Raw genomic sequence first — 12,193 nt, 5'->3', positions numbered from 1 at the left:
TCTTGTTCTTTGGTGTTGCATTCCATTTCCTCGACGCTGAGGAGGCCTAATATATTTTTAAGTAAATTACAAAAGTTCTTCTGAAGTTTACGTTTATTGTACATACACCTAATAGTTTGAGCAAATTTATAGCGAAAAGATGGAAAGTTCCTGCTTTCATTTATTTACAAGTAAGAGAAATATGAACCCAATGCACCAATTTAATGCCAGGGATGGTACACCATTCCAATACAAAAGTAAGCTCAAGCAGAACCAGAAAGAGGAGTGAAGAGAGGAGATGGAAGGAGCCTCCAGGGAGCTCCTGCTTCTGCTCCTTGTTTCCAAACTGGTGGGCTTGGCTCTGTTCTACGTATAACATTCTCTGGAGGGCCGGAAAAGAACAAGAGAAGCGGAGGAGCCACGGCATAAAAGGCCCTCGGCCTTCCTTTCTCTAAGGGAACATAGTGGAGACGAGGAGTCTCCTTGAAAGAGAAGACGACCAGAAGAGAAGGCACTGGGCACATCATCACCGGCCAACCATTCCTCAACTCTGTTTCCTTTCATTAAATGGAGGAAAGAATATTGTACGTGAGAATGTGTGTTTCACGCACTACATATTAATGTGAGTCATTTGTTTTGCTAAAACTCCACCTAATTTTCTACATTTTGGGAACCTTTCTTTTCATCCAAGTTTAACCCAATTGTTTTCTATATAAGCATCTAAGATTTACCCATATATCCGATATTGTATTAGATGGAATTAGGTCAACAGAGTTCATTTCATTCTTTCGATGAAATCAAACATGAGATTTAAACTCATTTCTGTTCACAGAAAAATCCAAATAATACCTTCTTTTTGAGTAAGGTCTTAGATTATTAGAAATAGTATTAGAGCAAATCTGATCTATAAACTATATGGACCAGAGAACACTGCAACATGGGTCTATTTAGAATGACCACAAGTTAATCATGGTAGTCATGATAGGGTTTATAGTACTTGTAATTGAATTTAAATGGATTTGTATTCTTAGCCTGGTGAAAATGTTAATGCTTAAATGGAGGATCATATGAGGATCCGTGCGGACATGTGTTGAGTCCTATATGGGCTACATATTATATAGATCTTGTATAATTATACAGGTCAAAAAAAATTAAATAACATCTTACTAGTTTTTTTGAATGAACCCTTATATTGTTACAATAACTAAGGGACAAATGCAACTCTCACCTACTTCATCCACAAGGGATCTAATACAATCCATCATCAGAAATGCCTCTTGTCAACAATGGCTATCGTGGCCCGAGCGATGACTTCATTGTTGATAATTGCAAGAACAACTACTTTGCAGGGCGCAATTCAACTGCAATCACTGCTACATGGTGCTTGATGCCTCTGTATTCACACAAAGAATGGCAAACTCATGACCGTGATGTAAGTATTGGAGGTCTGTCAGGGAGGACCACCCAATGCTGACCTGCTTTATAGGCTGAAAACGGTATGTAAAGGGGGACATGGCCTTTTCACCCTCCCTAAATTATCCCCAGGTTCTTAGATGAACTACTGGCTTTAATGGGAATTGGATCATCTCATGTTATTTCACTGAAGTTTGAAAAGAAATGGGGTCTTGCTATAGAACAATCATTTATTTTTACATTATTCCTTCTTTTTGATTTTGTTTCCTCTTATGTTCCTCCCTTTTTTTTTTCCCTTGTACCCTGTCTGTAAAGAAAGATTTGCCTGTCTCTGTTTATTTCGTCTCATATTTATGTTTCCTTGACAAAATTGTTCACAGAGTTACTCAATAAGAGTCAAAGTATAGATCATCCAGAAGCAAGCTAGAAGCAACGATCCCAGAGTTAGTCAATGTAGTCCAAATGTTATTAACCACATAAGCCGCCACCCTATCAGCTTCATTGTTGATTTTTTTATAAACATATGTCATCTCAAAAGAACGAAAAAATAGCAGCCGTACATCAATAATCCTCTACAAGAGGATAAGAACTAGCAGTCTCTTGATGTCGTGCCAGTAGCCACCGTCTCTTATTTGATAGCAAGGAAATAAATAGAAAAGTTCAGAAAAAGATAAACCCACTAAAAAATTAAAGAAGCAAAAATAAGCTTACCAAATTTATTGATTTTTCAATTGAAACAAACAAATGGAAAGCTAATTTTTCCATGAAAATAGGTTTTCCAATTACTTTTCCATACAAGAATATACATATAGAGCATGATTAGGAATAAAATTGAAAAGCAAAGAATATTGTTTCGGAGGCTATAATTAGGGGAAAGAATTCAAGAAGCAAGTTCTTCCATAATTGGAGTCCAGCTATAGAAAGTTTTTTGAGTTATAAAAGAAAAATTGTCATAGAAAGCTCCTCTCCTATTTTGGTAGACCTGATGTTGGCTGGTGCTTCTTTGGGATTACTTTCCTTCCAGACTAATCTGGTTCTAATTTGACTCTGTTTCTTGCTTGTACACAGTTAGTACTAGCTGTGTATTCGCATTATGGAAGGAACACAATTCTAGAGTAATCCTAAAGAAGAAGACAACTCCTTTGAGGCTCGGCGTGTTTTTGTTGGGCTAGAGTTTCTGATAGCCATGTTCTCATTGTAATCTCTTTAAAGACTATTTCCTTGATCTAGGATGATACATCTTTTTTCCTTCTTTGCTTACGCTCAATAAGTTAAGGGGGGTATTTTACCCCTCTGCTCTCCTTAAAAAAAAAAAAAAAAAGAAAAAAAAGAAACTTCTCAAATTAAAGACATAAAATAAAATTAAAAAGATAGATATTTATAGTGAGAATTCCAATCTACCATTCTTCTATTATATTGGTTCTACACCACCTTAAGCATTGTTTATAGCTCTTTGATTGTCACATCATGCAGCATCCATTTTAGTTTTCCATGGTCCAGGTTCTATAGTCTTTAGAATTCAAAATCTCCATCTTACATATTAATCCAAGTCAGGATGTGACAACTTTCTACCCATCAGGCTCACTTTATGGGTGTTTACTAGCTGGCATGACCATGCTAATGCAAGCATTCCAAACCAATCCTCTCTCTCTCTCTCTCTCTCTCTCTCTCTCTCTCTCTCTCTCTATATATATATATATATATATATATATATATATATAAGCTACAACCTGAGGAGATTCAGAGCTTATTTACAATCGCCCTGCCCTGGTTACTAGCTTTTGTAGATGAAAGGTTATTTCATGAACGATTAGGTGCTATGGTAGACGGCTACAAAAATGAAAGCTGTAGCTTACGTACATGTCCTTCTAGGGGTAAATTGTGCAATGGATTGGTCCCACCAAGACTCTTTGACCTCAAGGGATGTGATCATTAAACCACCGTTGGTCCGTGATTGTTAGATCAAAAGGGAGACAACCTGCGTCTCCCTCTGTAAGGGGAGGTGATTAGATTGTTTGTCATGTCGTAAGGTCCTTAATATCTATGTACAGCTGATATGACAATCCATATCTAAAATATATGCTTATGTTCCATGTCAATTCGCTTTCAAACAATGAATCCTGTCGATTCTAATGAATCATATTAATCCACACGTCACACGGGATGATAAAACTTTTTACGCGACTAACGCCCAACTCCCAGCATTGGTTAGCTCTACAACCAAACAAAAATTTCATCCTAAGTTCAGCATCAGCCATCTTGGTACCAAGGTTCATGCAATGCCAGCCATTATGTGGCCCATCGGAGCTTGATTGTAAAAATTTATGTAGACTTATATTTAGTCCCATATCGATTATTTGTTAGATAGATTTTGAGTACTTATACAAGATCAAAAAATCCAAATAATACCTTTCGACTAACTATTTTGGATGAATTTATGAATTGTTACAAATGATATTAGAGCGACGGCACAGATTTAATGGGATTGAGCACGGCCTATTAATCTGACGAGGACGCCATCAAAATTATTATTTACACCTAGAAGTCAATAATCATAGTCGCAATAATAATAATAATTTTTTCACTACTATTCCTATTATAAAGAAAGGCCGTCATCGAATAGCCTAATATTATAACACAAACGGGGGGCTTTGGAAAATTATTAAAACAGCCTTTTCAAAATAAACAAAGGTTGATATCGCCGCGCCTGGGAACCAGGATTTTTTTTTCTCATGCTTGTTATCCCTCCCGTCAACTGCAGGCTAACCAGCAAACGCCTCGAGCCCAGGATTTGTGCATAAAAGCAAGAGAAAGGGAGAGAGGAAAGGAAGAGATGGACATCACGATACAGTACTTCTACTTTGTGGTCTTGATAGGTTCTTGCAGTTTGGCTGCATATTTGTATACTACCGCATGGCTGAGATTCTATGGTATCCAGAAGCAGCTCAGGAGGCAAGGGATTGTAGGCCCTCCCCCCTCGTTTTTCTTGGGAAATATCTCGGAGATGAAGAAGATGGAGGTGCCGGCAAAGATGGCTCCAAGAGATCATGGTTCCTTGCTTGAAGACTGCACCAAGACTCTCTTTCCTTATTTCGATCAGTGGAGAAAAGATTATGGTATGTTTCTTCTTCTTCTTTTTCCGTATCATAAATGACTCAGCTTTTTCTATTTTCATGTCCCACATTCTTAATTCTTAAAGTAAAGGGGGGCACAGTAATACAAGAATTACTTGCATCGAATATGCGAGAATTAAAACACCTTTCAAGATTCAAATACGAAATCTCCTTGGTTTGGAGGATAGGCGCCGCAGCCATCAGGCTGTAGCTCAATTCGTTTTAGATAAAAGTTTGAAGTCACGAATAACAACACATGCAGGTGATTAGAGATACAAAACCCATATCACAATTCCCAGCAACAATAATCCTAAGCATTCCTCCCCTTCTTTTTAAGAAATTTTAGTTGTTCTTGGAAATCCAAGCCCTTTCCTTCTCGTGTTAATCCAATGTTTTAAATCTCAAAATTTGGAACTGGTACTTGGATTTCAATTAATCATATGTACAATCGGATTCACAAGTCAATGAGATAATTTGCAGGTCAGTATCAAAACATGTAAATTAAACAAGTAAGATAATATAGTACATATATTAAATATTCCGAAAACATTGAATCAAAGATTTGACCTTTTTTTTTGATAAAACAACATGGAACTATTATAAAAAAAAAAAAAAACAGAAATGTATTCTGCTACGTGCTGAGCTTTGTGTTGCTGTTTGCATCACCAAGGGGAAGCCGAGCATATCTAGCGTCCAATCCAGCCAAGATTTGAACCAATTTAGTTTGATACGGCAGTCCCCAGGCCGGTTAGTCTTGATGCAGCACTACCTAGGTTGGACCACCGAGTTCTGCCATGCATGGTACATAATAGCTGACAACAGTCGGGAGCCGACCGTTGCCACAAAACTCGTACCTGCATGCTTGCTGACGGGGAAGCGTTCTAAGTTGTAATATATTCTTCTCCGGATCTTTTGTGGTGCACATTTTGCACCACATCATCCGATCATAGAGATAGATAGCTATCGCATAGAATATGATGTACAGTATACATAATGCGTCATGTATGACACGCAATGTCCATCTCGTTTGATAACCATCCATCAATCGGCTGATATCTGAGGTTGCGCTCAGATCGTAGAGAGTCCAAACTCGTATATGTCTACCACATTATATATATATATATATATATATATATATATATATATATATATATATATATATATATATATATATATATATATATATATATGCAGATACAAACATTGGAGATAAGATAGGAGGATTTGGATATAGCACTGATCTCCATTTGAATCTAGGAACTAGGATAACAAATAGGAGGCAGGGGATCTTTTTTTTTATGAGGGATATTGTATAGTTTAATGGAGTGCGTTGGTATTTAGCTTTTACATATAAATAAGGCAAACCCTGCTAGAGTTTTGCTAGTGGCCGTTCTTCAATGGACTTTTCTCTCTTTCATGGTATCAAAGCTTGTCTCGGGTGACCAAGAAATAAAAATAAAAATGGACCTTTTTTTTATACTAAATAAGACCTCTTTATATTGCATGCTAATTCCTTTCACTTTAACATTCCCAAAGTCAGAGTCCATTTAATTAACTTGTAGTGCTCCTAATTTCGTCTCCCATCTTGATGAAAGAGAGTGGATTGCCGCTGAATTCATGGAGGACTGTCTACAAGATTGGCGATCTATGGAGTTTACTAAATAGTGTAGTTATTTAGTCAAAATCTTCTAGTTATAAGCTTACCAATACGTCGAAGTCTTGGGAGGGGGTGTTAATCTTTTTTTTTTAAAAAAAAAAGAAGAAGTTAGATACTTCATATCTATTTTCCAAGTTGACAGCATTAGAATAACATACACTGAATTTTGTGAGTTAGGTATCCCCCTCACTTGGGAGTGAAAGATTCAAGTTATATTACCTATGAGATAAACTTACTGGGTTTCAATCCAATAATGAAGACAACTATTTATGCTGACATACCATGAGAGCATTGGTGCAATTCAATGTTGTTAGGCAATTCAAGAAGAGGTAGCCAAATCAAGATGATCAAGCAAAAACCTACAACACTTTGGTTTCTAATACGTGAGCAATTTTGGTGAGTTCTATTTTACGATCTCACCAATCATGAAGCAACCACATGCAAGGTCAAACTCCTAGGTTGGTCAGGCATATTCAAGGATTGACCTTTGGTTCGATCTTATGAAGGCAGCGGCCATTCTAAATATGTTATGTATTAATGAAATTAGACATAGTACTAACTGGTGTAAAATATTTATGGCATATTTGGTTAAAGGAAATTGGGCTTTGGAATAGGAATGGAAATAAGTGACTCCCATTAGGAGGAGTCTCATTCTCATTTCGAATTCCCGGGAGAATGGAAATACCTCAATCCTCCAAAATCTAATATGGATTCTCACCTCGTATTCAAATCTCATTCTGATTCCAATTTCAGTCACGAACCAAACATGTCAGAGAATATGACCATTCCAATCTATTCTGATTCCAATTCTAGTCGCGAACCAAACACACCTTTGAGAGAAATGAGCATTTGATCAATGATTTGCATTCCCATCAACCATTCAAGTCTAAGGCATATTTATCTAGAGTTTAAATCCTTGATCTCTAGTTGAGGATTGAAAGGGAGTGATCTAGTTCTAAATCACATTTTGTCCTTACTTTGCAGAACCAGAAGAGTAGATGATTAATTAGGAGTTGCAGTCCATGTATTGCAGAATAAATTGATCTGATTCAATCACAAACCATTCTGCAATACATATAAAATCTATAATACAAAACTTGACCTCGCCAATTCAACCACAAATTTGAACATAAATAACAACTCAAGAAGCCACTTGTTACACTACATGCAAACATAACATGGCTGGCAAATAGCAGCTGTTTCAAGAACTCTAAACAATCATTGCTATCTAGCGATTCTCTTGTTACATCAGTCATCAAATGACATAAATAAAGATCATCATCTGCCCATCTTGGTTCATGAATACAAATTAATATTTAAAAAATTCAAATTTCATGCCAGCTGAAGAAACTTAATCGTTCAGCAATGATTTGAACAAGCAACAATATTGTAGCTTGCTCAAGATATTAGTTTTCAGCAAAGAAAAAAAGCTAAAAAGTCGAGTTCAACATTCATGTGCAATTTTTTGTCTATATATATATATATAAATGTTTGTTTGATACAGGTCCAACATATCTGTATTGGATGAGAAGGAGACCAGCATTGTATGTGACCGATCCTGATCTAGTGAAAGACATAGGCATCTGCGTATCGTTAGATTTCGGGAAGCCCAAACATCTTCAGAAGGTGCAAGAACCTTTATTTGGCAGTGGCATTCTCAAGTCAAATGGGTTAATTTGGGCTCATCAGAGGAAAATCATAGCTCCAGAGTTTTTCATGGACAAGGTCAAGGTAAAACCTCCTTAAAATCTCTCTCTCTCCCTCCCTCCCTCCCTCCCTCCCTCCCTCCCACGCACACGCATATACATACACGCATTTAAACTTGTATTTAAGGGGTAAAATTAAGTTTGATGATTACTGATTTCAGTCTCAATGTTTGTAGGGCATGGTGGATTTGATGATAAAGTCTGCTGCCCCACTCCTGAACTCATGGGAAAGTATGATTGATAGTGAAGGTGGCATCGCAGATATAGTCGTTGATGATGACTTTCGGAGTTTCTCTGCAGATGTGATATCAAGAGCTAGCTTTGGAAGTGATTATTCCAGAGGCAGGGAGATGTTTCTAAAGCTTAGGGCCCTCTCAAAGCTAATATCAAAGCCAAGTCTGCTATTCGAAATTCCCTACTTGAGGTAAGTTTGATAGCATCTCTAGCCCCACACATTCCAGATTGCGGTTGAACACCACTGAGCGCTAGCTCGGATTGTATTACCTCTTTCCCAAGTCTCGAGTTCGGACGGAGGATGTCGGCCTCATTTCAATCCTAGATTAGCAAAGTCTTGCTTTTACAAGTTTTGGCTTGGTCCACTGGAGGAGAAATTATACCCTACGTCGTATGCACTATATAGCCATGCACCACGTCAATCACCTCGTCTCCTTTTAGTGGGTTCCATTCATCATGCACTTGTTTCAGTGATTGGCCCATATGAAGGAGACGAGCTGATTGGCATGGTGTAGAGCCACATTAATGCATGCAATGTAGGGTATAACTTGCTCTACCTCGGAGCCTAGACTCTATTCCGATATAGCATGGGATGGGTACGAGATATAGGGTAGGGTTAGAGCCCCTCCAAGTTTTGGATACTTTAGAAGAAAGAGAAGAAAAAAAGCGAATACAAACCAGTAGGGAATCAACAACTTAACACTAGATTTCAATGTGTTTGCCATTCATACTATTTGATTTGCCCATTGAAATCACTAAATATATTTATGTCGGTTTCTTGGTTGTTAAGGAACCCATGCAAAACATTATTTGCGGCGAAACATACTCAAGCATGCTCTTAGGAACGACAAGGACCTAACATAGAGTTTCCAGACAACTTCGTTTTCTTATACTCATCATTGTGTTTTTTCCCTGTGCTGCCTATATAGTTTTCAACATTACATCACATCATTTTCGATTGGGACAACTATGCTTTCAATCAAGAAAATTATACAGCTAACTAGGGTTATGAGCCAGATTTTTGCCAACAAAGAGCAATCAGAAGATACGAAGACTGGAGCGGGAGATTCGATCATCGATACTAGATCTAGTCAAGGAACGCAAAGAAAAATCCAAGGTTTTAATGGAGAAAGATCTATTACAATCCATCCTAGAGAGCGGCAACATCACTCAGGCCAGCTCCGATTGCTTCGTAGTGGATAACTGCAAGAATATCTACTTTGCAGGGCATGAGACCACTGCGGTCACAGCCACTTGGTGCTTGATGCTACTTGCCTTGCATCAAGAATGGCAGGACCGTGCTCGAGCCGAGGTGATGGAGGTTTGTGGGAGAAGACTGCCCGATTTTGACATGATCAACAAGATGAGAACAGTATGTGTGCCTCTTCTTCTATTGCTTCAATTACTCAACCTTTAGTGTTTGTTAAGGATCTCGTTGTTTCTCTCATGACCAGGTCCTTTGACATCCCTGATGCTTATTGGTTGGGTTGACACCAACGCCTCTAGGAATGGGCTTTTTCACAATAAATAGAATGGGCCTAGTAATTTTGGGGCTAGATTGGGACTATTAAATATGTGGAGTACTAAACAAAAGCCCACGAAGATTTAACCATCTGGGCCCAATTCTTAACTTCTAACATGGGAAGAGAGAAAAAGAAAGATATTAAGAATTGGATAAATTAAATTTCTAGAAATTAGAAATTAAATTCTTTGATGCAGGGAGTTGAAGTCCACGCCCCTCTCCTTTTCTTTTGGATTTTTTTATCCTTTTTCTTTTCACACGTTTGCTTTGAATGTCCTTTGCTTGTTGCAGCCTATTTTTTGACATTGTTAGCTTGGATATTTAGTCCAAGCCTATCAAATATCCTGCCAAATCCTCTGTATAGTTCGTTAGTTACGGCACCTTTTCTTGTTTTGATCGACGTTCTTTCACCAACCATGCTTGAATTCTTGTACAAAAGACATTTTTAAAAAAAAAAAAAGACTTACCTAACAACTCTACATGAAGCTTTCACATGTAGTATTCTTTAGTCCTAAAGTACTTCATTAAAATGATGAAAGAATATTCCATATATACTAGGGAAACATCTTCCAAGGTTTGAACATAAGGTCTCCTCAAACTCGAGGGGTTTCAAATTAGGAAATAGCATGTATCGCAATTTCTCTCTCGAGGGTGTTTTAGGTTTAAACTAGACTACAAGTCAAGTCAAATCCAATTCTAGTTTGGCTCAAATTTGGTTCATGCCGCTCTTTAGACCTACATCTAAGACATCACTTGGTAGGTCCAAACCTCCTTGAGGTTGGGTCCAATTAGATCTTTTCAGGCTTAATCAAGTAAATTCCAATATGACCAAATTCTTAACACTCAATTTATATGTTGCGTCCCAATTTGCAAACATGACTAACCAATACGTACGTTCTAACCATTACGCACCCCACCCAAAAATTAAAAAAAAAAAATCTATCAAATTTTTTGCATTGGCTACTTGTCATCCATGATTTTTTTTTTTTTTTTTTTTTGTGCTTGCAGTTGACAATGGTGATTCAAGAGACTCTCCGGGTCTTTCCACCGGTTACTTTTGTTGTGAGGGAGGCGCTTCGAGACATGAAGTTGGGCAACCTCCACGTGCCCCAAGGGGTCAATCTTTGGATCCCGGTTTGGACCATGCACCGCGATCCAGCCTTGTGGGGACCGGACGCCCACGAGTTCAAACCCGAGAGGTTCGCGCGTGGCATCACAGGTGCATGTGGGAACCCACACGTGTACATGCCATTCGGCATGGGTGCTCGCACGTGTGTGGGACAATATTTCGCCATGGTAGAGCTGAAGATTATCCTCTCTCTGATTCTGTCCAAATTCGCCTTCTCTCTTTCTCCAAGGTATCGTCATTCCCCAACTTTTAGGTTGATCATTGAGCCAGAGTTTTGTCTGCCTCTCATTATGAGGAAAGTGTGACAAATTGGCCTCTCCTGTTTCCTTGAAGGATTGATACAACGCAGTTCTCTGAAAGAGTTCAGATAAATCTTATATGCACTAGTTTCTAATGGCTGATGTTTTTCTTTACACTATGAGAGTCTCTCGTCTCATGAAAATTTAGTAGAAATGCTTGCTTAATTGAATAGTGATGGTATAAGATATCATTTTATTCTATTGTTAGAGGCTTTTTTTTGTGCGAAAAAGTATTAGACGGATTAGGTCCACCATGGACCCCATCAGTATAATCATCCTAGCACATACTGCTATTACACATTTTAAAAAAAAGAGAGAGATTAATTTCATCCTAGGTTTATGATAGGCCTGATTCATCTAATAAATTTTTTATATATACTTAAATATCTGCTATATTTTTTTTAAAAAAAGAAAGTTTTGAGCATGGAACTCTAAAATTTGGGGGCAATATTTTTATAGTCACTACTCCTTTAAAGGAGATTCGATCGTTTCCACTCATGCGCGGTAGCTATAGGCAAAACCGCATATGTATCTCGTCCCTTGCATGCTTTTGTTGGAATTATAATTGTGTCCCATATTTCCTCGTACGATATTAAGAACGCATCGTTTGGTGCAATTTCGTGGTACTCTTCTAGTTCAATAAACACGGCATGTCTTATTTGGCCGTACCAATCAACACTTTAGAAATGACCAAGAATAAAAGGTAAATCAAAATTTTCCAAGTAACACCAGAACTAAATGCCTAATAAGTGAAGTGATTAATTTGTTAATAAGGGACTAAGGAAAATTCTTCTACCACATAGTCAGAATGACCTAAACATCCAAGATTAGATGTATAAAAAAGTATATCACCCTGGTATACATAATTTACTGCCCCTGAACCTCAAACCAAAAAAAAAAGAAAAAGAAAATAACGCTTCCTGAAAATTTAATGCATGGTGTTGATAATGATGATAATAGAAATAGAATATATATATATATATATATATATATATATATATATATATGTTGTAGTGTCCTGGGCTAGGTTGGATGTTTGGGTTGACTTATCGATTTATAGGAATAATAGAATGTAATTTTTTTTTGCTTGGGCTTGTCAACTGTTCGCTTAGGAGAATTTTTGCTTGCTATGCCCTTTCTT

At 37.6% G+C, this 12,193-nt stretch overlaps 1 protein-coding gene across 1 annotated transcript; it reads left to right on the top strand.

Annotated features, from left to right (window-relative positions):
* The first annotated feature begins 4,077 nt into the window (after window positions 1-4,077).
* LOC103700438 (cytochrome P450 714D1-like) lies at window positions 4,078-11,171 on the top strand. Its single transcript, XM_039124880.1, has 5 exons — window positions 4,078-4,508; window positions 7,667-7,893; window positions 8,045-8,292; window positions 9,120-9,474; window positions 10,633-11,171. The coding sequence occupies exons 1-5, from the start codon at window positions 4,226-4,228 to the stop codon at window positions 11,056-11,058; spliced, it is 1,539 nt and encodes a 512-aa protein (XP_038980808.1). The 5' UTR covers window positions 4,078-4,225; the 3' UTR covers window positions 11,059-11,171.
* The last annotated feature ends 1,022 nt before the right edge of the window (window positions 11,172-12,193 follow it).

This window comes from Phoenix dactylifera, chromosome 3 (assembly GCF_009389715.1).
Source record: "Phoenix dactylifera cultivar Barhee BC4 chromosome 3, palm_55x_up_171113_PBpolish2nd_filt_p, whole genome shotgun sequence".
NCBI classification, from domain to species: domain Eukaryota; kingdom Viridiplantae; phylum Streptophyta; class Magnoliopsida; order Arecales; family Arecaceae; genus Phoenix; species Phoenix dactylifera.
Note: the sequence above shows the minus strand (reverse complement) of the source record. Positions and strands in the feature narration are given on the sequence as shown.

Coding starts and splice junctions, on each gene's coding strand:
- LOC103700438 (XM_039124880.1), top strand. CDS start 4,226: ATGGACATCACGATACAGTACTTCTACTTTGTGGTCTTGATAGGTTCT. Junction 4,509..7,666: donor TCAGTGGAGAAAAGATTATG/GTATGTTTCTTC, acceptor TGTTTGATACAG/GTCCAACATATCTGTATTGG. Junction 8,293..9,119: donor TTCGAAATTCCCTACTTGAG/GTAAGTTTGATA, acceptor GTTATGAGCCAG/ATTTTTGCCAACAAAGAGCA.